The sequence below is a fragment of the Fusarium oxysporum genome, chromosome 5 (assembly GCF_000149955.1).
Source record: "Fusarium oxysporum f. sp. lycopersici 4287 chromosome 5, whole genome shotgun sequence".
Lineage (NCBI taxonomy): Eukaryota > Fungi > Ascomycota > Sordariomycetes > Hypocreales > Nectriaceae > Fusarium > Fusarium oxysporum.
The window spans coordinates 1288877-1316454 of NC_030990.1; the positions used below are offsets into that span (position 1 = coordinate 1288877).

Genomic DNA, 27578 nt, shown 5'->3' on the forward strand with positions numbered 1-27578 from the left:
GGACTGCCGAGACGTTCATCATTCGGCGACCCTCGGCCCTGACAATGTTCTGACGACAGTGACGCCAAAGCTGTCGCAGGTAGTCGCCCAAGATCTGAACTGAGGTCTTATTAGCCCTTCAACATTAGAGCCCGAGCTGTCTTCAGCTGAACAGAGTGTCGGATATGATCCGGGAGATCCTTCTCATCGACGAGAAGGAGCTTGAACCAGCGAAGGACAGTATCATCCTGCGGAGTTGTCGCGCCCCATTCAGGGTCTTCATCATTCAGGTGATGATAAAAGATCGCCGAGGGGACCTTCTGCTTGTCTCCCTGGGCGAAGCTTCGCTTTTTCCAGTTGGTGGTGAATTTGATTTCGTTATTTTTGCCGGCTCGACACCACGCGATGCCTGAATATCTATAAGACTTTAGAGAGAGTACATGAGGAAGGGTTGGTTGCTTACGTGGTGCCAAAGTCAATGCCTAGCACGAGAACTGGGGTCGCCTGTTGAGCTGCCATGTTGAATCACTGTAACGGTATCTGAATCATTGCCTGGCTTGACGAAAGTGACGATAGTATGCCGCGAAGTATCTTCTCAAGAAAGAAGGAAGACAGGATAGCTGTATGTGCTTCAAAGGGTGGTAGGTCTGAATTTGGTGTTTTGTGGTAAAGGGGAGGAAGCGAAAGTGATTCGGAAAAGAAGCGAAAGAGGCTGAGGGAGGGGTTTTGCAAATGGTTAGCAACAATGACTTCTGAATATCCAGTGCAATGGACAATAGCTTGACTTGACTAACCCCCGCTGCAGCCCATTGCCAGGTGTTCAAGCAATAACCACAATGTAATGCAGCTGCTCTCATATTGACTTTCTTTCGCATACATACTCACAAATAGAGTGACAATAGAGACTGTATTGCTCTTCAAGAACTTTGGAACCTTACCTCACGACAAGCCATGATGGGAATGTTCTACGGCGCGAGACAGTCATTGTTTGACAAGATGCATATTGGTAAAGTCTCTTGTAAGGTCATAAGTGTTGAGACGATTATTGAATCTTATTTGAATACAATAGACCCGTATCTCAACACTTGAAGGATTGCTCAATATTCGGACCTCGAGGAGACTGGAGGAGCAGTTTAAGTGAGGCAAGCTTGGAACAACTGAGTCTCTTCCATACTGCTTCCAGTCCACGCATTGCAGCTTGAAGAAAGACGCACTTAAAAAATAGTAGGCAAATTTCTTGGAATGGCTCCCTATGCGCACTTGACTGGGTGACATGAAGTTGGACGACGTCCAAGGTGATGCTCAGAAGATATATCCACCGGCCTCTATTTGAGTTAGCGCCATTGGACCCTGAAGCGATGCGCAGCTGAATTGCGGATCTGGTCCGTGCGCAACACAGCTTTCTCTTTACTCCCACCCCTCCTCTGTTCTCTGTTCTCTGTTCTCTGTCTCTCCAGCTCAAGAATCTCAGCTTCTCATCACCAGTGATTCTCTCAAACCCCAATATCGCATCCATGAACACAAATTTACAAACGGATCTCCTCATAATCTTATTGACCGGATCTAAGGCTTCAAACTGCTTCATTTCATTTATTTCCGCGCGCATCAAGACTTGAGTTCTGTTTAGGCAGTTCCCTTCTCGTTTCTCGAAGGTGGTGTTGTTTATGCACACACCCACCCCTCGTCCATATACACTCTTCTCCCACCTTATCTTCCTCAGTCATTCTTCTCCACCACACCCAATTCTGAACACGATCCTTTTCGTCCACTGCCAATCACTTCATTTCTAAAAGGCGCCATGTTTTCATTTCAGGCATGACCTTACAATCACCATGGTTACAGACGAGACGTTTCTGAGCTGCTCTGATTGAACTTTCTTCGCGCCGTCAACATGGCCACGCAGCAGTCATTCTAGCGCTCGAATGTTTCTCGTGCAACGCTCTATGAGGTATGTGTTGCTTGCTCAAGGCGACCACAAGAGCTAACATCGAACAGAAAAGCTCATAAACGATAAGTTCAACCAGGTTGAACGCAAACTGTTATCGACATACCAAATCGCACGCAAAAGTCAGCGATAATGCCATAAGCATACGCTGAAGCAGAAGACTTGCAAAGCTTTGCGACTGTCAGCATCTCAGTATTACAAATGATCACGAAGAAAACGACTCCAATTTCGTTCTGATCAACGGCCGCCCTTCATCTATGACTGAGGTCTCTCTGACTATGCTTCGTCCAAGTCAAACACCTTTTTCTTTGCCCCACGTCCTTCATGGTCCTGGGTAGGACTTTAAACTGCCCAATCTATGGGATAGTCTTCGGACCATCACCAGGTTTTGTCACCGCCTGACCATGGTGATAGGACTCGCTCTTCAGCCTTATGGAATGAGCAGGCTCGCGCGGCCTTTAAGAGCGCTATTTGACTTACCTACCCAATCCACTGAGTTTTACTCAACTTTACCTTACCCTAACACTTTTCCGACTCACGATGTCACTAATTCTTACATCTTCACACCAAATACTCCTCTTGCAAAATCATCACTTCCCTCACTTCGTCAACTTACTCAAGCCAATAACTCACACTCCCTCGCAGCAACTCTATGCAGGAAGGAGAGGCGGCCATGTCATAGTGTTTCAAGTTACCAAAGGGGCCCAGTTTTCACCACGACATTCTCATCTTTTCTATTTCTGCATTGCTGGCCTGCTCTGTCATTTCTCTTGTGTCGTACCCTCACTTCGTTACATACGACAGACCAAAGGGCAATTATACCACTACGGAATGACCGACATCAGTTGGACAACTGTTGTCACAATGGATCTAGAGAAGTACAGACTTACTCTTCGTTTTCCCACTCCTGGCGCATAGATGTGGTGTCCCGATGTGATGAGGATGAGGACAACCAAACTTGTGAGCTGACAGACCACTTCACTAAGTTACAAGGTCTTGTCTAAGGCACCAGGTTTCAGCCTGACCATCCCTTCCTTCTGCTCTGGGATCCGACTTTCAGTCCTTGCTACAGACCAGCGAACTGGTGCTCTAGGGTTACTTGTGCGAGTGTTGTCGTGTAGTATCGCAGCATTGCCCGTCGACCTGTGTTCAGACCCTTGAAGTGTCTATCATTTGGATGAACCATATCTACAGGCTCACTGACACCTATATGAGCTTCAGGGTATCTTACTACACTACTCCTTTGTATAGGAGATACCCTCTTGACCCGCCGGGAGGCTTGGTACTCGCATATCAAGTTCAAACGTGTACAGTCTCCACAGTCGCCCTCATATCACACTTCTTCCTGCCTGTACATGGTGCTTAAAAGAGACCCCTAGCTTTTGGTCCAGCTGGCCATCTCGACAGCTGCATGCTAGGCAAGGACTGTGTGTGTCAATTGCCATGACTGCTTGGCCGCCGAGTTTTAGAGTTGCTCATCAAACTTCTTGATCAACTTATCACAACTACGTTAATCCATTCAACCATCGTTCTCTTCTCCCCTACAGTGGCGCGTCTGGCGATGAGATCGATGCTACTTGGAACGATGAGACTATCGAGGTGATATAATCAACCTTGAAGACGATGAGGACACCAACACTATCAGACTCAATTTTTTTGAGGCCTCAAAGGATCCTGTCATGTATGGGAGTATAATCGGTGATAGTGGAGCTGGCTGAAGGATATGGACATGTAGTAATGGTAATTTTTCGGACTGGCTTTCATGTTGATCGGCTTTTCTGGTTGTCACATTGCGCTATGTGCTGAGGAGGAGGGCAAAACGTACACATCAAGGTAGTGCTACCTTGTCCCTAGATGGTAGGCAGACTACTGCTGGTGATCAGGGGATTAATGATGCTGCTCATACCTTGCACGGGAACACTTGTTGGATGATTAAGAAGGGCATTACTTCTAGGTCTTAGATTACACCAACACAGCATAGAGTCCTCATTTTCAAACCATTCGTCGTGATTCCTTCAAATGTTGTTGTCTATACGAGGTTTTATGAGGAGAAAAACTGCGGTCCATCCTGACATCCGTTTTCGTCGATTTCTTGCAAGAATTCAAGGTCTAGTCACGATGTCATCATGAAGAGTTGGAAATCCTAGACATAGTAACCAGATTCCTACACAGCCATCCCGAAAGATATCCCAAGGCTTGCCAATTAGATTCTACATATGTAGAAGCATGAGGTTGGCTAATTTTGGAACCTCGCTTGATGTTACGGAGCTCGTCGGATCAATGACTCTCCTCTTCATCAATGAAGGATTCTGCTTTAAAATCATAGGCATTTACCAAGATCAGGAACACCCCGACTGATATATGATTGAGACTGACGTCTTGGCTTGCTCGCGCCAAACATGAATCTTCTCGACAAACGGGTAAATGAAGGACTGAATTGGGAAACTTATGGCTTATGTGTCACTGGCCTGTATGGAAGGTAACGGGTTATTCCTGAGCACCTTACTCCATCGTCAACTGACAGTACCTTGGTTGCCAGCATTTGGAAGATGTAACTACTGAATGGAAGACGAAATGATTTGACAAAGCAGAATCGTTTCTCATTTAAGGCCCTGCAGAGTTACAAGAGACCATCTCTTAGGCGAACAATAAAGAACCTGGTGCGCTAAGTGCTGAGCCACCAGAAGTCAGCAGATAGCCCAATGTCGTTTCGATTTAACATTGGAAGCCTAGCTATGAGAATGAACCAAGGAGCGAGGAATCCCATTCAATTTGTCTGACGGCTTCTGTCGTAACGCCCAAACAAGGAGCATATCGTTTAGGTCGGTGAATCAGGATTCCACATACATACTTGTTAGTGGCTGTCCACGACACAACAGAAACTGAACTCGGTCGAAACAGCCATGGCGCTTGACAGGGCCTCCCTGCGTATTTTTTTCAGTTCACGTAAGCCCTTCGATCACCCCAATCAACCCTCGAGCTGAGGGTGGAATTCTTGAATCGCAAGGTTAGGCGAAATATTAGTTAGAGCTGGAACCTGAGTCTTTTCAGCGTTGTTCAAGGTCTCCTTGATGTAGCATCGTTTCGGCGAGGGTGTGAGAGATGCGGCTCTTCGATGAACAGGGTATGAACTTGTAAAGGGCACTGGCTTTACTAGGAATCTTGAAGCCCTACTCCGAGGCGCTAGGTGTTGCTTCATTGTAGAAGAGTGTTAAAAGGGTCTTTGCAATAACTACCATGATTCTGGCGCCCACCTTATTGGATGACAAACTTGACACCGCGAAGGTACGGGTCAAGTCGAACTCACGAAATCCCGATGACCTATGCGCAAATTGGACCCCGAGAATATGAGAAGATAAGTGTTCTTACGTTGTGTCAAGGTCGATGGCGGTAGCCTTACCATGGGCTTCATTGTCAGGGGTTGCCGAGCTCGAATCGCGAATGTGAGTTCCTTCGCCTTGAACCTGGAGATGGTAAATAGGTAGATGCAAGAGGTCTGTCTTACAACCTGGTGTCTTGTAGCACATTCAACCTATATAGGAGAATAGTGGCTCAATCAATGAGTGGCTGACTACCACAGAGAAAGCATGGCCTTGGGTGCAAGGTGAATCAATTTGCCGGTATCATGGCCATGTCATCGTAGGTCATGTCAATGTAGTTATCATCTGAATGGAGGATAATTTTCATTCTTAGTGATTAGAGTCTAGATATCTAAGACAGCAAGGATTAACTGAGGTACACTCTTTCCTCTCTCTCGTTTCTAACTTCAATCAATATCACCTTGTATCTCAGTCCTACAGTTATCCTCCTTTTTGTATAATCCATGTCTCATGATATATAACTTCCAATCCCATATCGAGGAAGCAAGCCTTACTTACATCCAATAGCTATACTCACCTCCGAAACTCCATCTAAATGGTCTCATGCATCGCCAATCTGTCAGATTGCTGGGAAAGTTTCAGCCAGCAATGCAACCACTTCGCCACGTACTTCCGATCAGAGAAATGCCAAAACATACCAACTACTAGGTACTCAAGGAAAAGGCCGTGACTTGAGTGCCTCGCAGACACCAGAGCTCAGCACTATCACCATCTGCTTTGAATCTTAGAACGCTTTGTGCCCGTGTCAATGCAATACCTGACTGTCTTTTGCGGCGAGGCTGTTCTTTTCAGTAGTAATCTGACGATGGCAAAAGTATCTGGACTAATTACACTACACTGTGACAAAGTCTTGCTTAATGATGGCTCTGGACGTGCATAACTGGATAATCTTACGATCCTTTTCCTCTCCAAGTTGGAAGTCTAAAGGAAATCTATACTTATCAAGGTGCCAACATCACCTGAATTCTGTTCTACCGCAACTGAGCTAACAAAAGTTATGCCCTCTGCTCATAATGGCATGAAATAATAGTGAACTATGGCTGAACTCAACATTGATTGCATGTTACTATCGTCATCTGTAAAATGAAGTCACTCGCTTTGACTAAGCTTCTCAAGCATAGTCGTCCTTGTCACAAAAACATAACCAACCATCACGTGTAACAGCCTGTCTCATTCTCAACTGCGCCTCAGCACTAGCTAGCTAGTTAACATACCTGAGGCGACGGGGACTTAGTCAACGGTTGACACCTATTAGTCCAGTCTTCGCTTGTCGATGCGTTGAAGTTTCTTCAGCTCCGTCGATTCGTGTTCGTTACCTCTTCTAGAAAAGCCAGAGCTTCCATCAGGTAAACACACCTGAAACCCCAACTCAAAGTGACAAATCCACCAATTCGGCATCATCAATGCTATTTCTAGCACTAAGCTTTTAAACTCCAACACCGATCTGTCCAAGCTTCTGTTTCACTTCCAACTCCGCTCAGACCTTCCACCCGGATCCGAATCATGAAACTCCATTCAAGTCGGGATATCGCAGTTACAATAGTCTTGTACTCGCTCTTCATATGTACTGTGTCGCTGTCCACCATCTTGGGACTCGAGCACGTACCAGGATGGGGTCTCGAGATAGCTTCACTACTGAGTCAGGTCTTGTGGAGCATCTCCAAACAGACACAGCTGCTCAACACAAGACACTGGAGAACCCCAGATCCTAGTGCCCATCATTCTACTTCTCGTAGGTCTTCATATACTCGAGTATCTGCTTCTCCACCTGTCATCAGAAAGCCACCGCAGATGCCAGCTCTCAGATCGGTCCGTCGAAGTTTTAGTACAGACTAGATGTCTACAGAGAAGTTTTGATCGCCGATCGCTATTCAGCAAAGGTCCAATCTCCCCCAGACGAGGATCACCAGTATTTCACAGTGTAGTGCATGATCGTCCACCATATGTTTCAGGGTCCTCCAGATACGTCAAGTGACTCGTGACGCCAAAGCGCTAGATCTGCGAGCACTCATGCCAATCTCTATTCCAGAGTGCAACTCTTTTAAAGTCTCAGTAACATCGTTCAAATTCAAGCTCCATCGTCAACTCTGACCGCCCTTCTCTGGCGTTTATTTGCGCTTCTGGAGCCACAATTCGAACAAAGTCAAGCGCCGTAACGTTCTCCCCTGATGGTGACCCAGCCACATTCTCAACAGCACCGCATTCTCATGCAAGACACAGCGCAACATCCTTCAAGTGGTCCAAGCATCAAAAGGAAATGAACGAGCGCCTCTTTTAGTGCTCGAGGCCCCCACGGAGCACGCAAGAGGTTCTTCGTGTTGAAGCCGCTACGATCGCTTGACGGCTGAGGAAGTCTTGTCTGAGACACTGACGCTGTTTGATACAGCTGTGTCTGTCGCAGAGTTGAAGGGAACAAGCTTGGAGTTGTGAGAGAGACAGAGACAGACAAAGAGAGAGACAAAGTGGAGGCGACTAACAATTGAAGGCTCATGAATTGAGATGAATTTATGAAGAACCCACTTGGAATACGATCAATTGAGCAATTCAATTGGCTCATGAAACACAGTCAAAAAGACACAGAGAAACATACGAGACGAATCACACCACACCCATGCATGTCTCCCGCCTCATTGCTTTTCCCGTGTGGGCCAACGTCTCATGAAAAGAAAGCAAAGACATCATACAGTAGCATGAGAAACGGGCAAATACAACGTAAACCCCATCGAGCAAGACATTCTCGCATTTCCATACCCACAAGTAATTCAAAGTCACCATCTCCACTGCAATTCGAGCTTCCCCTGGCTGGCTAGCTCTAAGGATTTGCTGACTGTGCTCGAGCATAGACCTTGACTCAAGAACGGTGAAATATAATTAGCGATGAACTAGTCTGATTGACAGGGCAGGTTCGCATGTACATACAGTACAGTGAGTTTGGGAGTGAGTGACCCCGATGGTTCAATCCTCCCGTGCCGTGTTCTTACTTTTTACCGCTGGGGGATTGGATTCAAGGGGTAGATCTCAATCAAAGATGATTGCAGCGATGAGCTAACAGGGGTTGACCGCTCAGGGGAGATCTGCAGGTACTCTATATTCACCAAGACACTCACTATTCGATCTTGAGAAGGGCATGAATTGTTTCAGGATAGACGGACAATAACTACATCATCGGTTATGACTTCTCTTCATCTTCTAGAATTTAATTTCACCTCTGGTGACATCCCGAGATTAACAGTAAATCATAACGCTACGGCATATTAAATTGCCTTGACGTGCCTCACCGAGTCGATTCATTTCCCACCTACCGAATGCGGAAAGTACTTCTATGTACTTTGCCCACCGCCATTTGTGAGGGCTTCTTGAAGTACCCCACAGTATCTCTCACTTACACCCTGTCTAGATCTGATGTTCCTCATCACCGCAACAACAGAAGCAAAAAGTAACAGGGGACATGATCAACACTCATGACGAGATACAGACGATAGTCATTGATGCATTGCATATAGTATTCCATTTCCGGAATCAATACTAGAGGCAGCACCAACACAACACCTTGAATTCCGAAGGCGGACAAAACAGTTCTAGAATCATTCTTAATGCCCCATCAAAGGTTGCCAGCCTTTCCTGGTCTGTCGGCAAGACGATGCTGTCGGTGGCTGTTGAGTTTAACCCCAGACTCAGGCACTTGTAGGGGCCGCCCCGAACTAACGTAACCACTTCACCACAATCAATAGTCTCAGCCTCAAAGTACAAACATATCACAAGACATCAGAGGGACAGAATGTGTAGCAGCAATCGTGATATTGTTATTCATCAGAACAAAGCTAAAACTCCATCCATGATATGCATGACCGTCTTTTTGCGGTTGTTCATTAACAATTTATCTGAAAAAAATCCACCCAATAGACCTGTCCAAGGTCGTGATGCTTGCAAAGCATGTTTGATATATCCCAAAACGCCATTCTCAGTTCGAGTGGTGAGTTAATACAATACAACGCCGGTTTTTCTTGTCCAGCAGAATATGTCCATAGAACGCCTGTTTCCTTTGCCCTAGGACCTTTTTTGGTCGATACAGAAGATAGTGACAAAGGAGAAATATTAGAGGCGTCTAGCACCCATATCCGTTTTGCCCAGTCATAATTCGTAAAAGTACAGGTCAGGTCTTTAAACCTTGACGCTTCGCCTTCTCGCGGCTGCTGCCAATCCTTGCCTTAAACGGCTACGAGTGCCATTAGGTGTCATTGGAGATCCGGGTTCAGACATAGGTGACATGGGAGACATTGGTGCTGAAGACATCCTCCTCTGGGCGAACTCGTGATAGGTTGGCGCCTTTTGAAGAATGGGTTTGGGGGCCCTCCCCTCGGAGTCTGTGCCTGGTTCTTCTCGAACCTGCTCCATGGGGAAAGTGGGTGTGAAGAGGGAAAGGTTATCCTTGGATTGACTGGCGAAATGGGTGTTGAGCGAAGGTCGACTTCGCTTCTTGACCAAGCTTAGTGTACGCTTGAAAACACCGGGTGACTTTGGTGTCTTGGGCCTCTCGGTGGCCTCTTCCTTGACCTCGGGCTCAACTTTGGCGAAGGGGTCAATGCTGAGAAAATCGGGTCGTTGCTTCTCGAGACGAGTTCCCATGCTGCTTGTTCGTGGAGGGTGCATGACTGATCCGGAAGAAGTAGTGCAGAAAGACATTCGTCGGTCGAGGACGGGAAGAGTGACTGGGAGAGTGGTGGTTCTGCGGAGGCGGCTAGGAGGTCGGGATGAAATAGACATTCTTGACGAAGGTCGGGAAGAAGCTTCACTGATGATGCTGGGAGAGACTGATCGTCGAGGGAGATCAATCACTGAGGGCTTTCCAGAGAAAACAACTGAAACGACCTTGGCGGTGTCCTCTTGACTTCCCCTTCGAGTTGACTGGGATTCATCGCTACCAGAGTCGAATTCGAAATCGGAAAAGTCATCGGCAGAAGAAGACGCATCTTCTTCTGAAGAGAGGTAGACATCATGGGGAGTAGAGAAAGGAGCTTGACCCTCGGGGGTAAGCTTGTGTGTCAAGAGACCATCGAGGCATCTTGAAGCTCGGAGTGAGCTCTTGGCTGGCAGCGCAGGAGCTGCAGAAAGTTGTCGTTGTGAAGGAATCATTGTTGTAGGTGTGCTTTCGGGTGACGAGTCGGCATCGGCGGAAGGAGAATAAATAGGAGGCTCTACAGATAAAGACTGTATTTGAGATCGGGGCTGTGACTGTGTTTGTACCCGTTGGGCGAGAGCAGTATCAAGTTTTGGTGCATCAAGCTCCCTTTGTGGTTGTTGCGTCACTGCTAGAGACATTGTCGATATATGTTATATATTATTGAATTCCCCTTAGTAGGCCCTTTGTAAAGAGGGCGGGGTACAGAGTAAAGGGAGCGAAAGCAAAGTCGTGAACAATGTCGTCAGGTCTTTCGTAGTCAGGTGGTGTTCGACGACGGTCTTGAGAGTGGCCGGTAGCGAAAGTGAGACAATGGATCCAAGACAGAACAAGACAAAACCAGACAAAAGAGACGAAAACAGAAAGAATGTCTTTGTCTTGTATTGGTATATTGGAGGGGCTCCTTGGAAATCGATAGTTGAGTTGAATGGATATTACAGAGGGAGAACAGTTCCATGAGGTTGGGGGAGTAGCATCCATTAATATGAAGACAAGTCCCTGAGAGACTCTTGCAAGCCAAATGGGCAGCAGCACAAGGTTCAGCCCAAGCCAAGGTCCCAGGTCCCTTCCTGATCCACTTGAGCCACATTCTGGTACGAGAATGGCCGTGTGAAAGGGGTCATTTTGTCACACTGTATACTTGGAGAGGCAGGGGCGCTTATGGTGGCAGGGGTATGGGCCATAGCGCAGAGCGTGGCAGGGCATGTGGCAGGGTCTCCATCAAAGGATGGATTATTTTCTATGGGGCCTCCTCAGAATTAGGTCCGCCCAGAAAAGTCGTTGAAAAAGAGGCGATAGAATTTGGGAGTAGCCTCATCAGCAGCCTGGCTATAGAGTTGACAAACATCGACAGTCTTTAATTCATAGACCAGAACCCCTTAGAAACCACGATACTCTACCACTCATAGAGACACATAAAAAAGCCACTGCAACCTGCACCACGACTCTCGAGATGAGTCCTGAGCCACCTGAGCCTTGGCACTGACCTCTGTCTTGTATTGAGTCTTATGCCGTCCACGAGCCGTTTCAAATCCCCCACGCTACACCAGAAAGGATGAATAGTGATTGTGATATCGAGGCTTTAAACGCCAGGGCTCTTGGGAGACCTGTTCGTTCGCTACGGATCGTTATCAGAGACATCGGCAGCTTCAGATCCCGATTAACATGTTTAAAGTCTCTTGCGTTTGCTGTATGAATATGATCTACCGGATGACAAACTCCGAATGTTAGAGATTTCGAGATTGACGTAAATACGTTCAAGTACAAACATTTCATGTTTCCAGTATGCAGTTACTGTGTTGATGTGTTTTGCATGCGATCTTCACCAACCTCGTGGGTTCGCTCGTGGTCTTTACCTCTGACTGGTTTATCAATATGGCGTCGTCACCGGGCAACGTGGACATGAATGACCAGCCTCTTTTAGTTCGTCATTTTGGGTCATCAATCACTCACAGAAATCATACTGACTAGCATCGACTCGAGTCACTGTATGTCGAGCTTCTACAGTGAGCCATAGCATTCTGACTTCATGTCTTTTTTTTTTATCCCTGCTGCGAGGCTTGCAGTTCTAGTTAAAGACGGACTTGCAAACGTGCATCTGCAGCCAAATGCATGATTGGGCATCTTTTGGTCGCTGCAGATGCTACTGTAGGCGAGGCACAGAATGATTGATAAAAAAAATTCCGAAAATTCCTCGACACCGCTTTCTTTCGACAGAGTCAGAGTCAGAGTCAGAGTCATTCATGATCTGCACAGGTAAAAACCTTGAATGCATCCCCCTGTCGAGGCTCTGACTGCAACTCTTTGCCACAAGAGACTCAAATCTCGGGTGAAAAGAAAGGCCCTGGACTATCAAGAGATGACAGTCCAGGGCCCTTGAATATTTTGTATCAGATTTGTTACCGCCCGTATTTTAGAGACTGGTTGCATCTGGGTCACCAGGCCGCGGTGGGTGGTGATGATAACTGATTAAAAATCCGTGGTGTTGTTCAGCTGGTCTTGTCTCTGCGACCTCGTTTTCGCGTATCACCAGCTCAGCGTCAAACCACATCCGAAAGCTCCACACCCACAGAGGAATACATCTCGAGACAACTCACTTAACACAAAGTAGCAGACAGTGTAGTTGACATGTTGGTCTTGATCTGGTCGATCTTGAGTAGTCAATCACGCCTGAATGGGTCTCTACCGCGCCAGCCTGCTCAAGGCATCGTCTAGTGTGATCTCAACCCATTCACGGCATGGCTGTATCCATTAGACTGCATTAGAAGACACGATGCTGCATACCAAGACGAGGCGATGTTTTCGAGTGTATCCGTACCTATCCTGCCAACTCACCAAGCGGAGACGATGCAACAGCATGCAACATTGTAGTGTGTAGTGTGCAGTGTTAACGCAGGCACTGAGGATCTGAGGCATAGACTACCAAAAAAGTATTTCTTGAGTGGCACACTGTTTGTCGTGCCGCGCATTAGTTGTGATGCAGGAACTTGACAACACACGATCAAGATTGGGCAACCTTGTTCCTTCATGAAGCGCCCATTCTCCAGCTCACGACGAGTCTCTTGCTCCAACTGGTCCCGCTAACATCGGTGATCCGCCATGGTATCGTACCAGGAGGACGCATTCTGACCAATCATATCATACACTTCCGAATACTTCCATACACCCACTTTGATCGCTTTTTTGTGTCGCCAGACCGACATTTGCGTCGGGTTCGCGAGCGAGATACGATGAACCACTACCGTTTTTTTTTTTCTCCGGCAGAAGAAAAAGTCTTGACTCGACAATCAACTTAATTAGTGGTCACCTTGTTCTCGGAGGTATTCCCATTAAACTTATCCCTGCCGGGTAAAGTCTCAACTCGCACGACAATGTGCTCATCTTCTTGAGACCTCATTTGAAGATATTCACTCTATCAACCTCAAAGCTCCCTTGTCCATCCCTTGACATGGGAATCTATAAGATACAGCCGTCATTCTATTCCCTTTGCGCTTCACCCTTTGTAGCTTTCAACCGTTAGGTCTCGAACCCCTCGATTCGGAAACCCCTTGACATCTGAGTCTCAGGTTAGTCGGCAAAGCGCCAAGAAAACAAGGGTCCGATCCAAGGGTCCAAATACTCAACGCTGATACGCTAGAACCGCTGTCGCAGGTTGGTCTGATGCTAGATGATGATGGACACGGAGAATCTTGTTCCAGTATCAAATTCTGCACCTGAGCATTCGACCATGTCGATTTGATAAGGCTAAAGGACATTATAGCCCGCGAGGATGAACACAGTGAAAGATATTCTGAGCTACATTGACGAAATCGTACTGGTACGGCCGGAAGCGATATGTAAAACAGTGACATTTCCGTCCGAGATGAGGTCAATTTGCTCCGCTCTTGATAGCCTCATATCATTGTATGAGCGCGGTCCTGAGTCGCCAAGGGTCGGCTTTACGAGTTTACTGTCCAAGGTACAGAGGAAGACTTATCTTTGCTGGCTATGGACGTTGGCTGCGCTGCAGTCACTGAAAGCGTCCATTCTCGGTCGAGGCGTCTCGTTGGAATGTATTTGTTGAAAGAGTCTAAATCCAGACCAATTGAGAGGCTTTGTACCTTTGCTCAATTCCAGCGTTCATAATTGTCTTTGTTATTGACAGTGATCTACCCGTGAACCCTTATTTCATTGTTGAAGATTTTCGTTATGAACATGGATTGGCTCAAACTGGATGACGCCATGGTTTGAACTTGCAGAAGCGAAGAGAGCTTTCCCCAGGTCCACATCACTAGTGCGCCACAAACCTACAGCCACAGCATTCTCTGTAACGTCACAGTGGAGAGTCACCAGCCACTTCTATGTGAGATCTGGCTAACTCGGATCAGGTTAGTGTCATCTAGCTACCCGTCCAGAGTCTAAATTTGGGTCTGCTCTAAGCAGCCATGTCCTTTTTTAGATCTGAAGTGTGAACTTTATGTGTCTGTCTAGACTTTTGGGTGTAAACTATTTAGAGTGCAAAATTAGTCTATACTGTGAGTACAAGTCGGCGCAGCCGTGAAAAGGATGCAACTATGGATCTCATGATAATAGTCTCCGCTCCCTTGAGGAGCTGACAAGCAACCAGCCAACTCACGTTACTATCTAAAGCTTAAACGTGATGGCTGAGTTGTCGTATTGCTTCACCCTTGAGAGTCCACGTACTCGGTTCTGGCAAACAGTATCAATAGGCGAGTGATCTACAATCAATAATCGAAACAACTTTCATCCACGTTCCAGCTTGCCCGGGCCGAAGGCGAGAATGCCTGTGAAACTAGACGTACCAAATAAACTCCTCCCTCCGCAACACTAATGAAATACCAAGTGTTTCTGTCGCTCCCTTGCCACGACCCAACTATTACGGTCTATCGGCAACATGTCTCAAATTCACCCACACTATAAATCTGTTTCTCGGATAGTTTCACCCTTGCCTCGTGCATTCTTGGACTTCGTTTCATGGGTCGGGCCCCACGTCGATAGCATCCCTCACATATTGTCTTCTTTTCTTACCCCACGATTTCGGTACAGAAGCAATACTCTCTGGAGTAGAAACATTTCACTGTGTAGGTACAGAAGGATGAGGCATTGGCTGACACGCATCTTGTCAAGGATCTAAAGGATATTCGCGTTTCCGAGTATTTTACTGTACCCGTTGCAGGACGGAGACCCAGATGATGACCGCCTAGAACCGGGGCTCTATCTATCCGTGAAATGCCAGCTAAGGTCAGTGCAATGTCATTATTTTAATGCCACGTCGTTTATTAATAATTTTAAGGTGATGTAAGCCTGTATTTTCGTTTTGAATGAGTCGAATGTTTTTTTTTTTTTTTTTTGTGGCTGTTAATGGAATAGTGTTTGTGAACGAGGGCCGTCTTAGGGATGAATAATGATTGCTACTGAGGTTTCTATGGGGGGTATCAAAGGATCGCGTTCTGCGTCTATTTTCTGTTATTGGCAGCCTAGTAAATCATTGTGCCTTCTGATCCCCAATAACCGTACCCAAAAGCTGGAAGATCATGAAGGGTTCTTGATAATACCAGGAGGAACTTAAGACTTTATCATTTCCTCCTCTGTGTCAGGATTGAAACCGAAGATGTAAGTGATCTGCTTTTAAGTAGTACCTTGCATGGCTTTTAGCATTTTTTATGACACGATACGAGGGAAAGCGACGTTTAATTAATTTTGTCGGTGATATCATGACTTGCTACCAATAATTCCTACATCCACATTACCCCGATGCCGTTGGCTTGAAGGTTCTCTTCTGCTCGATCTTAAACCATTTTGCTTTGAAGATACGATGTATCATAGGTAACTGATGTACTCCATAATGTCTATATTCGCTTACCCACCTCTGCATGACTTGTAATGCCTGGTTAGAACGACCTGTGAGTTATAGTTTGCATTCAAGATGTCAAATCATAGCATCCGCCATGTTTTTTAAGTTGTGCCTGGCGTCGAGAGAGCGCCTTAACTCTAGTTACATGCAAGGTTAAGAATGATAGGGCTGAGAGTACCCACACTCTCAAGCACTTGGAACTCTGGACACCCCTCGAGCCACATCTTGAATGGATTATCATGGAAGATTGCGAAACCCTCAATAATGCGCCCAAGGAACAGGTGCACGATCAATTTTCTCAGTGGGTTTCCGAGCGATCTACTGAGAGAGATGGTGCTAGAGCAGATGATCCGTTAGCGGTATATCTCCAAGATAAAGATATTGTGTCTATGTTGATCAGAAATGCCTCGACACCGTTGACCAATACGCTGCCTGGGTCGAGGCAGGCGCTGAAGGTCATAAAAGGGCTGTCGTTTGTGTCATGCTGGATGAGAAATGTGAACCAAGAGGACGAGGCAGAAACGGATTTCCCTCTATCGAAGGATGCACCAAGGAATACACAGGCTGGATTTACACTGGCGTAGAAGGCATTCCCTCGCTCTACAACAGTCTGTTTCATGAGGAGCTGGAAGAACAAAACGCCCCAAGACCCCCTGGGGTAATGCTCGGCAGAGATTTAATGCCCATTGATTAGAAGTTATTGAAGTCATCGGCTCCGGCGCTACAGGTACCGTATACGAACAAGTCTCTCTCAAATGGTACAAGCAACGCAGGTTTCTGTGAAAGTCAGCGAGAGTTAACTTGAGAGCTTCAGCAACAACACCAATAACAGAGCAAAATCTTATTTAACTAACTTCTATCTGATGCGCAAGAACAATTGCCTCTTGAGAACTCCTCTTAATCCTTAACAACACGACATCTTCTGGGGACACACTTGGTTATAACTGTTGAGCGAGATATACCAAGCCAGCCTGTCAAGCAAGAAATCAATTTAGTAATCACACGACATAAGTCAGATAGATATATAGGTATCTTGACATAAGTTTCCCTTCGTTTCTATGTAGCTTGCTACATACATCATGACCAACGTATCCATGGCGAGGTTTCACTGATTGAACTGGGAACTATTCGCACCAATCTGAGGTCTAGGAAGTCACCATATGAACAGACCTTATGGACTACTCATATTATGATGTCTCAACGTGGCCACAAGTGAATGACAGATAGAGTTTTGTGTGGTAATTATAAACGGGCACTCGTTCTGACTTGTTCTGCAATTTCTACCATCACCCAGTTGTGACGGTACCCAAACACGATGAGGCATCTCTTTGCCTTCGAGATAGCTGCAGCAGCGGCGCATTTTTTCCCAATTGCACCTGGTCAACAGCTGGGTTTCAAATACCCGTATGAGACTATGACTGTAAGTGACAGCTGCCTGCGCATGTTGAACACAAACGTCACAGAATGCTCGCCCGGACTGTTCTACCACAGCCCTAATCCGTAAGTTACGACTCTTGCAAATGCAGCCAAATTGCTTATTTTCCCTGCAGTGATCTGATATTTTAAATACTTGTGGGCGAAGAGGTGGCCGAGATTTGTCACGAAAATTGCTACAACAGCTTGATGGAGCTTCGGCTGAAGATTGAGGCCGCATGCAACACGAATATGGATGCTGTGGCATTCCTTTATGAGGACAAAATTTTCCCACGTAAGTGAACCCGTCCGACGCAAGGACGGGTACTACAGCTAACATACTACTTAGCAACATACATGGTCGATTTACTACTCCTTTCATTCAATACATATTGCTACCGAGATAGGTAAGCAATCCTAGGTACCCAATGCTTCTATGTGCTATCACTAAGACTAATCAGAGTTACTGGGAAATCGTGTGATCTTCAACTTGCGGAATGGCGAATCCATCGCGGATCAGGCAAAGCACTCGAATGCGAGGACTGTTTGTTGGCGCCACTGAGGATAGAATTGGAGGCAGGTATAAGTTACAACGATGAAGATGCATCCGAGTTTGAGGAGATGACATCGAGTTGCAATGCTACAGGGTACGACTACACAAAACCTGCTCCATATGCGACAACACTGTCGACTGAGTCTTGGGCCACAATGGTGAAGAGTGCTTTGGCGATACCTACACCTTGATACAGTATCTAAAAACAAGACAACGATCTTGACCTGTCTTGGGAGAAATTTTTGTATACCTCAGATAGACAGTAGTTGAGCGTCCTTCAAATGGTGTGTTGACTTTGACCTGAGTGTCAGTGAGTCCCTGGGCGCAGGTGCCAGCCTGACAGGGATGTTTAAGCACACATCACCATGCATAATAACGTCATAAATCTGCATGCAGTTTATGAAACCTGAGTATTGAAGAACGATTGACGTACCCGGTAACAACTACATCGACTAAGGCGTCACAAATCTTGCTTCTATCCTTGGATCTTCATAGTATGTGCTGGAAGTGATGCAACCGCAAAAGGGGAGTACATTGCACAGTATTCCTCAATTCCCAAATTGACTTCCATGTACAACGTGGAATGATGCAAAGTGCCTTTTAGCAAGGACGTGGCGATATGATATTTCTGAAAACATTCTGAATACAGACACAGATTTAACAATGAAGGCATTAAACTTTAATTCTGGAATGAATTGCCGTCGATCACTGAATCCCTAGCCCGAAGCTGAAACACACCGGATGTCGCTGGATTGTCAAACACACATTCTTTGCAAAAGTCTATTCTTCTAGATCTACAGAAACATAGATCTTTCAGTCAACCTACGGCTGCCTCAATCTACCAGCGATCACAAGCAACTTCTCCTTTACAACTGCTAGGGTATTTTGCATAACAAACGATCCCAAGAATTAATCAATCTCAACTTCCCTTCATCCGCCATAACCTCATAATGCCCCATCATCCATCACTTCAATCCTCTGCCAAGAGCCCAGGTGACAAAGGAAACATTAATAGTATAAGCTTACGGAATAGACCCCTAGGGCCCACAGGGATTAACCGTAACCTGTTGAAAGGTACTCCACTACCACAGTTCTCGACTGCGTCGAGGGGATCCCCCACTGCTCTGAGGTCGCCATGGATCAGAGCTTCCATTGAACGCACCATCGTCGCCCCCTTGGCCAGGCACGGCCAAAAACACGCCAGCACCATTACCAACCATGACACTACGTCGAGCATCTCCTCGATCCCACCCAGACCCCGTGACATCGGCCGCCAGCCCGTAGCTGCTAACCGGTCGGCGAGACGGTGCCGCAGCAGATCTGATCATCGGATCAACTGATACAAAATTCCATTTTCCAAACTCGTCACTCTTGGTAAAAACTTCGAGTGTATGTGTGGGAGCTGCCGACGAGGGATTGCGAGGAGCGAATGGATTATTAGAGCTGAAGCGTTTGCTGGGTGGTTGGATATTCGACATGGGCCGCCTAGGCACAGGAAGATTTGCTGACTTTGGTGATAGGTTTGATGATGGGAAGGCAAACCCTGGAGTGGATTTCGTAGATGAATTAGATCCAGCGCGTACATGCCCTCCAGCGAATGCAGCATTGGGAGGTGGAAGTCCCTGTAACTGGTCAGGGAAGCTTTCATCATGAACGTAGAGTCGCCTTAGTCTGGGGAATCCGCCGCCGAGGATGGAGCTCGCAAGATATGAGTAATAGCCCATCGTCACACTGGAGAAGGCACCCGCTGAAGATGAAGAAACTTCAAACCGCAAAGTTTCGAGCGTTCTTGATGCCAGTGGGCGTGAATTGGCTGATGTTGGGAATTGTTCAGAAACATTGGTCTGAATGGCAAATGTTTTGAGAGACGAGGCCATTGTGAAGATTTCTTGCAAGCTTGCAGGGTGGACACCTGTATCCTTAAGCGTCAGGACCGTCAGAGCTTGCTGTGTCTCTTGCCAGGCAAGATACTCGATAAGGCCCTTTAATGTCACTCCCGGTGTATCCTTCAGCACTAATTCCTTCATAGGTGGTAGCGTAGGAAGACCATCTGATGAGGACAGGACCTCATCTGAGAGACCTGGCGTGTTTGACACCTTGAGCGCTTGTAAGTTGGTGAGACTACCAAGAACAGCCCGAAGTGTCATGGCATCAATCGCGAGGTCATTCAATTCCAGCACCTCAAGATTCGGCCAGACTTGACCCGAGGCGAGCATGGCCAGGCTTCGCTCAGAACCACCCATATAGGTCATCTTTCGAAGATTAGGACATCGAGCTTGGACTTCGAGGCGGAGGGTCGCGTAATGAGGGTCATCGCAAAACATCCCTTCGGGCAAGTCGACATATCGTAGGTTTGGAAGAACAGCGATGGTCTGGGCAAGCTCAACCTGGGAGGATTCGCGCAACATGTATGGAAGCTTCAAATATTGTACAGACTTTCCAATACGTGTAGGATCATCACGGACAGTACGTCGGAGGAGACGGAGACGAGCTTGAGCAGGATCCTCAGGGACACCATTGCGATCGAAGCGGGAGGTCTTTTTACGTTTTTCGGCAAGCCATTCTTCTAAACGGCAGTAGTGGACTGGATCGATACGAACGCTATGGTATCTAGGAAACAGTTAGCTGTTGAACATCATCGAACCACCATGGCACGACTTACAAGATCTTGACCGCGCTGGGCCGCCATGCGCGACAAACTTGAACACAATGAGCTAAATCACGAAGGTCGCATAGCATGCACACACTGTCACTCGTGCTTGCGCTACCCTCACAAGTATCATAAGTCTCGTCAAGGGCGTGCGGGCAAACAAAAGTAAAGATACGCTCGAGGACCTTTGGTGGCAGATGAGCAAGCAGATATGCTGAGTGTCGAGTTGGAGGATATAACGGTGGGCATCCAGCACCAGGAGGACGGAACTCTATGGGAACAATAAAGTCTGAGCTCTGGCCGCCACTACCGGCCTTGTCCTTCTTGTTCCGACGTCGGAAGGGGTTTCGCATCTTGGCGTGCGGTTGTCTGGCTGTAGGGACAGATCGCGAGTGGATAGAGACAGGGAAGATTGGGAGACGTCACAAAAAAGAAAGAGAGAAAAGTGGTGATATAGAAGAGAAAGAATGAAAGGAACAAGGAGCAACACACAACAGAAATCGAAGAACAAGAGAGGCTCAGGCTCTTTTGAGAGGCTGAACTGAATGGAGACCAGTGAGAGGCGTGAGGAAGAGGAGAAAGTGAACGAGGGGACTTTATTAAGATCGAACTCCAACTCCAATTGAATTCTGGGGAACTGAATAATTGCAGGGGGGACCACCAGGGTACCTGCCTTTTCGGATGTGGATGGAAGCACGTGCCAATGAATGAGACTGTATATCCGGCATTCAAAATGGGAAAGAACAAAGACCAAGCGATAGCTTAAGCTCGCAACCCAACCAAATGGGCAAGAATTAAATATTATTATTATGCATCTTTCTTCAAGGCTGATGTTTCAGGGGATAAACGCTGTATCCAAACGGCCTGCAGCCTTACCCCGCCAGCCCGCATTCCTCTGCACTTTCAGAGGCTGACACCTGAGTGGCGTTTGCCTCTAAGCGCGTGGTCTCTGCGCTTTGATGCTGTAGCTGATCAGCACCTCCTTGCTCACTGGCAGATCATCGATCAGCAGGGGGCAGAGAGGGGGGACAGAAACAGAAACAGAAACAGAAAACAGAAAAAAGTCTTGGCTGCCAGGAATGGAATAAAGAGACCTCGTCAATATCAAACTTGTCCTGCGTATTACAGGCCGGCAAACATTACATTGCAACGCATTGGATGGCTTAAACTTTACCCCCTTTTGCTATGATATGCAGTCAGCGGAAAAGGGGTTGGATCTACAAGTGCCACGGGCGTAAGCGCCTCTGTTTCTAGGTGAGAAACTAAATGAGGACAGGATCCTTCAGTCCGAATTAAATGCCTGACTGCGTTGTATTGTGTTGCCTTGCGTCTCTCTTTCCTCTGTTTGTGATAGCTGTAGGATTTCTCGCATGTGCAGCCAATGGGTTCCTTTTATAGCAAACATGGGCTCACAACCCATGTCTTTAACTTGGCAAACCAACGCATTTCGTCGGTAGTCATGAATTAAATTGGATCGATGACTGTTCGTGTATGCTTTTGCTTTGCTTTTGCTTAATTTGGACCCTGAACATGACGTCAACTGGTCGCGTTTTATCTGGTGATGGTGTGTTGAAGAACTGAAGATGCTGGCAGGTCTTGGCTAACGACTGACACAACTCTACTGGACTGAATAGACACGTTCACCGTCAACTAGCTTTTTCGAAAAGATTTTAGCATCCGTGTTTTGATACAGACCACCAAACTGAGAATGTGTAACTTCTGCCCAACATCGATATCTTCAAGGTATCTTAGGCTCCCTCTACTAGGGGGCTGTGTCGAGGTAGCCGTGGGCAAGGCATTCAATCATTTGAAGGTTATGCTCTCATCCAAAGTCTCTCGTAGCATGTTCATAATTCGACCATGAGATCGTTTCATTGCCCGTTTTTTCAATCATGCGCCGCTTTTTACAAATCCCTACCCGCTCCCTCACTCGTCGATTATTCTCACAATCCATATGCCAAGCATCTTCAGGCTTATACAAACCTCTTAACCCTAGGACATCAGAAATTAGACTCCTCAAAATACCACCAAACCCCTCCTCTGAATTCGAACTTGTCACTGTATCTCTCGACGATGAACCCAAGTATGCGGCACTGTCCTATCTCTGGGGCGATCCCAAAAAATATGGCCAGGTCACTATCAAAGGAAACACCGTCAAAATCCCGGACAACTTAGCTTCAGCCTTTCTCTGCGTCTTAAGCGATGACTCTTTCCGATCACAGTCACATGTCAGATATCTTTGGGCTGATGCGATTTGTATCAACCAGAACGATCTTGATGAGAGATCTCAACAAGTTCAACTCATGCGTCGTATCTTCCAACGCGCCCATGTCACGTTTGCCTGGGTCGGCCCAAAAGATTATTCTCTTGCTTTTGAAACTATCAAAACAATTACGAAGGACATATATGAGAATACGCCCAAGGAAAATGCTCCTTATAAGACAAACTTCGATCTTGAATGGTTGCGGCGCCATCCTATGCTTTGTATCGACCGAGGACCCGACTTACCAAACAACCACTTGAATGATCCTTGGTCTGCTGTAGCCGACTTCTTGCAACACCAATATTGGCAACGAGTTTGGATATTCCAAGAAATCGTTCTCGCAAATCAGCTTGTCTTCATCAGTCCAGGAGAGGCTAATCTTTCTTGGTCTATGCTTCGTGATACTCCCCAAAGTGTAATTTCTGTTGCCAATGACAAGAAGCCCGAGTTTCTACCAGATGCAGCATGGAACCTTCTCAGCAACCCAATGTCATGGGGGAAGATCTCATGGTTATTCCTTGCGCAAGCACGTTCCAAGATACCGGATCCAGATGGCTTCAAAGGGTGGGCTGTGTCGACTTTTGCAGCTAATTTACAGGCCACCGATGATCGAGATTATATCTATGGCCTTCTCGGAGTTTCTGGAATACCGATTACTCCTGACTATAGTCCTAAGAACACGACCTCACAAGTCTATACCAAGTACATGGCAGGCTGGCTGAAAGCTGCACGCACACAACAAACTACGCATGTCCACAGTCCTCTTGCATTTTTGTCCCTCGCAGGCACTGGGAAATATGGCCACTCAGATCTGCCAAGCTGGGTTCCCAACTACAGAAAGAAGAGGGAAGCTTCATCACCCTGGTGTTATAGTGCCAGCAATTTTCGCTCACCCGATGAAGGTGAGCCGACTTCATCTCCAGCTCATCGTGCAAGCTACCCTTACGTTGTCGAAGAAACACATAGCCTGTTCAGTTGGGGTAAAGATATGGGACATATCACTTTGTCCACAAACTGCCGTCACGATTCTGATCCAGAGATCTTGGCATCGTTCATGTCCTTCGCGAACTCTTTCACCACGCGCAATTCACAGTATGTTACAGGGATTCCGGCTGCCCAGGCTATTATCAGGCTGATATCCATGGACAAACCCAAAAATGTCTCTCAGGATCTTGTCGATAATGCTATGAATCTAGCCATGCTGATCACCTATTTCAATATGTCCGAGTCCCAAACTGTCACAAAAACCTGGAGCTCAAATTGGGATCATGATCTTCTCAACATGGCTTTTTCTCCATCAGACCTGGCTCCCTTGAAAGTCAGACTTAATGTCCTTGAAGAACTCAGCTCCTGGAGTCTCGAGATGAGCATCGGCCGTCGTGTCGTCAGACTTGCAACTTTCCATCCGTCGTCTCATTGTGAGGATGAGACGCCCTTGCGGCTCCACATCACTTCGAGTACTGCCATTAGAGTCAGTGGTAAAGTTGATAAGCAGTTTATGCAGACAATTCCACTCAAGCAAAAGCATTTTAGAGTCTTGTCACCGTCAGCAGCATGGATTGTAATTCTCTTAACACTAAGAACACAATTCCAAGCTCACCATCTCAAGGACAATGGTTTGAGTTACGATAAGGTCAAAAGGGAGAACGACACTAAAGTTTATATTAAAAGGAACGGACTAAACATTAAGCTTATTTGTTATCGACGTGTCGATGTCTTATGTACCTTCGAAGTAAATTCGTGACCTAGTAGTGCAAGCTAATAGCTTGCCTCTTGACCCTTCCAGATGGAATGTATGACCAACTACCAATTACTTGTTAATACCCATATTGAATATCTGCTTCATCTAGTAGCATGAATCACGAATCACACATTAGCTCGAGGTTCTCCAAGTGTTACAAGAACAATGAAGTGAGTGATCCTCAATTGGCTCATTCATCTCTCAGGCTCAACAACTGAGAGAATTAATAATTCTATCATACATAGCTGAGAAATTGATTACAAGGGTTCTAGATAGATCGTCGTAGCCTGGGGCCGCTCAAAGTCGGCCGAGACTTGTGTCCCAATAACCATGCCCGTCCTTTCAAATGCCCCGTGTTCGCCCTGTAAACTCAAAACCGTGAGAAGCATCGTCAACACCCTCCATCATTATCGCTACCCACATAAAGACTATTATTCATAGCAGATCTCAGCTTCGAAACCAACCGAGCCGCCCATTTTTCAGAAAAAAGCGAATCTCCAAATTGTTTTATATACGTAATGAAGCCGCTGAGATCAATCCAGATCGAACTCCAACGCGAGAATGGCTCGAATGCTCGCGTAGCATTATGCAGTCGTTACCAAAATGAGAATATATCAATATAGGCCGATGTACTCATTCGAATACCTTTGTGCCGATTCGACATAGTCTTAGCCAGACATTTAGGCCTTGCGGGATCGAACTGAGCCGTTGGTCTTGGAGCCAGAGGCGGTGGCACCGTTGGACTTCTTGACAGGAGTAGTCTGGACCAGATGAGGGTCAGGAAGAGGAGCCTGAGACATGCGTCGGAGACTCTGTCGGCCGGTAGGAGCCTTGCCCTGCTTCTTGTAGGTGGCGAAGTAGAAGGAGATGAACAGAACGAGGTAAGAGCTGATGGTAATGATACCAGAGAAAGCAGCAAACTCCTCGCCAGAGCACTTTCCAGCGTTAGGCATCCAGGGGAAGTAGGTCGAGGTGAAGTAGGTGTAAGAGGCGAAGTAGATGAAGCCGAGATCAATGACGAACTGGATGATCTGGAGACGGGTAACCCACTCCTTCCACCAAACACGGACACCACGAGCGCTCTGGAAGTAGTACCAGTACATGACGACGTGAACGAGCAGGTTCAAGACGATGGGAACCCAAGAGACGGAGGTGGAACCGATGAGCTGAGTATAGCAAAGGAAGGCGGTGGCGCCATGGTGATAGCAGTGGAGGAAGGCTGGTAAATGTTAGCTTGTCAAAGTCGCACTGGGAACAAATACATACTCAGAGGCTTCTTCTTGAGGAACAGGAAGACGGTATCAAGGAGCTCCAGGTACTTGGTGAGGTAGTTGAGCTGTCGCAATTGTCAGTTGGGAGTGCATGTCAATTTTTGCTGGATACTTACGTAGTACAGGACCACAAGGGGCTGAGTCCAGCCACCCTCGGCATCGCAGATAGCATGGAAGATGCCGCCACGGACAACGGTGGGAAGAAGCTGCTCAACGAAGAGAGCCAAGAGAGTACCGCTGATCAGAGTCAAGTAGAGGTTGTGGATGAGGAAGAGACCCTTGAGCTTAAAGGGCTCACGGTTGCGCATCCATTCGCGACCACCGAAGATGATGGCATAGTAGATAACGATAAAGATCGAAGTCGACTTGAGAGTTGACATGGGGGTCTCGAAAGGCACAAACTTGAAGTCATTGGCAGAGTAGCCGACAACAGCAGTGAATGCCTTGTCAAAGATGGGCCACAGGTGAACGCCAAAAGGCCGGTCGATGGTTGGCAGGGGAAGCTGCTCGTAGAAAGTAGCGGGAGACGCAGACATGATGGGCGAATTGTACGTTGAAACCGACACAATTGTTGACCGCGGGATCGTTTATTAAGTAGGGGATTTGAGTAGCCAAGTTACGTATTCGACGTGGCTTTTTTTCGAAGACGCGACAGAGCCAATGGCGCGGGAAGGACACGTGAAAGGCGAATAAGTAAAGACTGACAAGGAATGACAAGAAGAAGAAGGTTCTCCGGAGAGATGAAATGGTTTAAAGAAGAAGCCAGGTAAACGGCGACTGTGGGAATGCGTAGAATTAAAAAGGAGATAAAAGGGGAGAAGGAGAGTAGAGTTTTAATTGAGGGAGAGCCAGAGGAGGACGGCGCATCAAAAAGGGGAAATTTCAATCCGCACCGCTACCTTCCCTCAATCGCACTTTTACCGGGCAGATTGGATCTCCGGCTGCCGCGGACGCTGTAGCAGTAAAGTGAAAGTGGCACCTGGCACCGCACTTTCCTTCCATCGAGGTGCCACTAGTACATCTTGTAGGGGGCATCTCGAGAATTCACCCAATTGCCATGCGTATATCTTATTCACCAACAGGCCCGCCCCGGGTACCAAGAATTGGCCAGGCTCGTGCGCTTTTGGCTACTGTTTTCTAATTCCTTTTAAAAAACATGGCACGCGCTCACAGGAGGAAGCACTACACACGCATGCATGCCCGAGATGAGGATTCACTCCACACTGCAATTACATGTGAATATGCCGGGTCCTCCGGATGCACCAATGAAACGAAGATGTTTAGAGACTACACGTGATTTATGAAATGCCATAACCACACAATATGCTAATGATGTCCCCTGAGGCTTGTGCTCAACCGTTGCTTATTACACTTGTCTGACTCTGCTGTGCCTGTGCCTGTGAGATCGTGTCCCGAGGCTTACTGGATGCCAAGACTGCGGTGATGACCGAATGGTGTAGCCTGGTTGAAACTCATTGGCTATGTCAAACTCCGGGATAAAAGCCCGTTAGACAATGGCATTAATATCCGTACATCGTATCACGACGACATAATGCAAGGTTGTCACATGGCATTTGCAAGCTTGATTCGCTCATAGTGAGACTGAAAAATAATAACAACTACTCGAAAGCACAAGGCTGGAGAGATTGAGCAACTCGATCCTCGCAATATAGATAGTTGGCTTCCTGCAAATCCTTCGTCGTTGTAATTTCGAACCAAGGTTTCATACAAATATCGGCGATTCCCCCATGCCCGGATCGATCAATACTTCAACGAATCTCAGCACGGTTCCTCTGAGCTAAATTAAAAGCCTATGTAAGAATCTTGATCAAGGTTTCGCTTAACTGATTG

General features: G+C 46.9%; 9 protein-coding genes across 10 annotated transcripts; 4 read left to right on the forward strand and 5 right to left on the reverse strand.

Moving 5' to 3' along the window:
* Nucleotides 1-110: 110 nt before the first annotated feature.
* FOXG_01549 (uncharacterized protein) lies at nucleotides 111-498 on the reverse strand (the record flags this gene model as incomplete). Its single annotated transcript, XM_018378414.1, has 2 exons — nucleotides 111-396; nucleotides 443-498. The coding sequence occupies 2 exons, from the start codon at nucleotides 496-498 to the stop codon at nucleotides 111-113; spliced, it is 342 nt and encodes a 113-aa protein (XP_018234332.1).
* Nucleotides 499-1723: 1225 nt separating this feature from the next.
* On the forward strand, nucleotides 1724-3992 carry FOXG_18130 (uncharacterized protein). Its single transcript, XM_018398176.1, has 2 exons — nucleotides 1724-1927; nucleotides 1975-3992. The coding sequence occupies exon 2, from the start codon at nucleotides 2329-2331 to the stop codon at nucleotides 2926-2928; it is 600 nt and encodes a 199-aa protein (XP_018234333.1). The 5' UTR covers nucleotides 1724-1927; nucleotides 1975-2328; the 3' UTR covers nucleotides 2929-3992.
* Nucleotides 3993-8707: 4715 nt separating this feature from the next.
* FOXG_01550 (uncharacterized protein) lies at nucleotides 8708-10997 on the reverse strand. The gene has a single exon (XM_018378415.1). The coding sequence runs from the start codon at nucleotides 10621-10623 to the stop codon at nucleotides 9466-9468; it is 1158 nt and encodes a 385-aa protein (XP_018234334.1). The 5' UTR covers nucleotides 10624-10997; the 3' UTR covers nucleotides 8708-9465.
* A 2277-nt stretch (nucleotides 10998-13274) lies between these two features.
* FOXG_18131 (uncharacterized protein) lies at nucleotides 13275-13379 on the reverse strand (the record flags this gene model as incomplete). Its single annotated transcript, XM_018398177.1, has 1 exon — nucleotides 13275-13379. One exon carries the CDS (start codon nucleotides 13377-13379, stop codon nucleotides 13275-13277), a length of 105 nt encoding a protein of 34 aa, XP_018234335.1.
* Nucleotides 13380-16075: 2696 nt separating this feature from the next.
* On the forward strand, nucleotides 16076-16420 carry FOXG_01551 (uncharacterized protein; the record flags this gene model as incomplete). The annotated part of the gene is made up of 1 exon (XM_018378416.1): nucleotides 16076-16420. One exon carries the CDS (start codon nucleotides 16076-16078, stop codon nucleotides 16418-16420), a length of 345 nt encoding a protein of 114 aa, XP_018234336.1.
* A 1081-nt stretch (nucleotides 16421-17501) lies between these two features.
* On the forward strand, nucleotides 17502-18001 carry FOXG_01552 (uncharacterized protein; the record flags this gene model as incomplete). Its single annotated transcript, XM_018378417.1, has 3 exons — nucleotides 17502-17544; nucleotides 17599-17656; nucleotides 17711-18001. The coding sequence occupies 3 exons, from the start codon at nucleotides 17502-17504 to the stop codon at nucleotides 17991-17993; spliced, it is 384 nt and encodes a 127-aa protein (XP_018234337.1). The 3' UTR covers nucleotides 17994-18001.
* A 548-nt stretch (nucleotides 18002-18549) lies between these two features.
* Nucleotides 18550-21179, reverse strand: FOXG_01553 (uncharacterized protein). 2 transcript variants are annotated; one of them, XM_018378419.1, is made up of 3 exons: nucleotides 20550-21062; nucleotides 20465-20501; nucleotides 18555-20412 (listed from the first exon to the last, which is right to left on the reverse strand). In XM_018378419.1, exons 1-3 carry the CDS (start codon nucleotides 20803-20805, stop codon nucleotides 18885-18887), a joined length of 1821 nt encoding a protein of 606 aa, XP_018234339.1. In that variant the 5' UTR covers nucleotides 20806-21062; the 3' UTR covers nucleotides 18555-18884. The 2 variants fall into 2 exon arrangements, with proteins under 2 accessions (XP_018234338.1, XP_018234339.1); XM_018378418.1 differs by having other exon boundaries at nucleotides 18550-20412; nucleotides 20465-21179.
* Nucleotides 21180-21981: 802 nt separating this feature from the next.
* Nucleotides 21982-24347, forward strand: FOXG_01554 (uncharacterized protein; the record flags this gene model as incomplete). The annotated part of the gene is made up of 2 exons (XM_018378420.1): nucleotides 21982-24186; nucleotides 24249-24347. The coding sequence occupies exons 1-2, from the start codon at nucleotides 22345-22347 to the stop codon at nucleotides 24345-24347; spliced, it is 1941 nt and encodes a 646-aa protein (XP_018234340.1). The 5' UTR covers nucleotides 21982-22344.
* A 174-nt stretch (nucleotides 24348-24521) lies between these two features.
* Nucleotides 24522-26833, reverse strand: FOXG_01555 (fatty acid elongase 3). Its single transcript, XM_018378421.1, has 3 exons — nucleotides 25844-26833; nucleotides 25723-25792; nucleotides 24522-25675 (listed from the first exon to the last, which is right to left on the reverse strand). The coding sequence occupies exons 1-3, from the start codon at nucleotides 26261-26263 to the stop codon at nucleotides 25137-25139; spliced, it is 1029 nt and encodes a 342-aa protein (XP_018234341.1). The 5' UTR covers nucleotides 26264-26833; the 3' UTR covers nucleotides 24522-25136.
* Nucleotides 26834-27578: the final 745 nt, after the last annotated feature.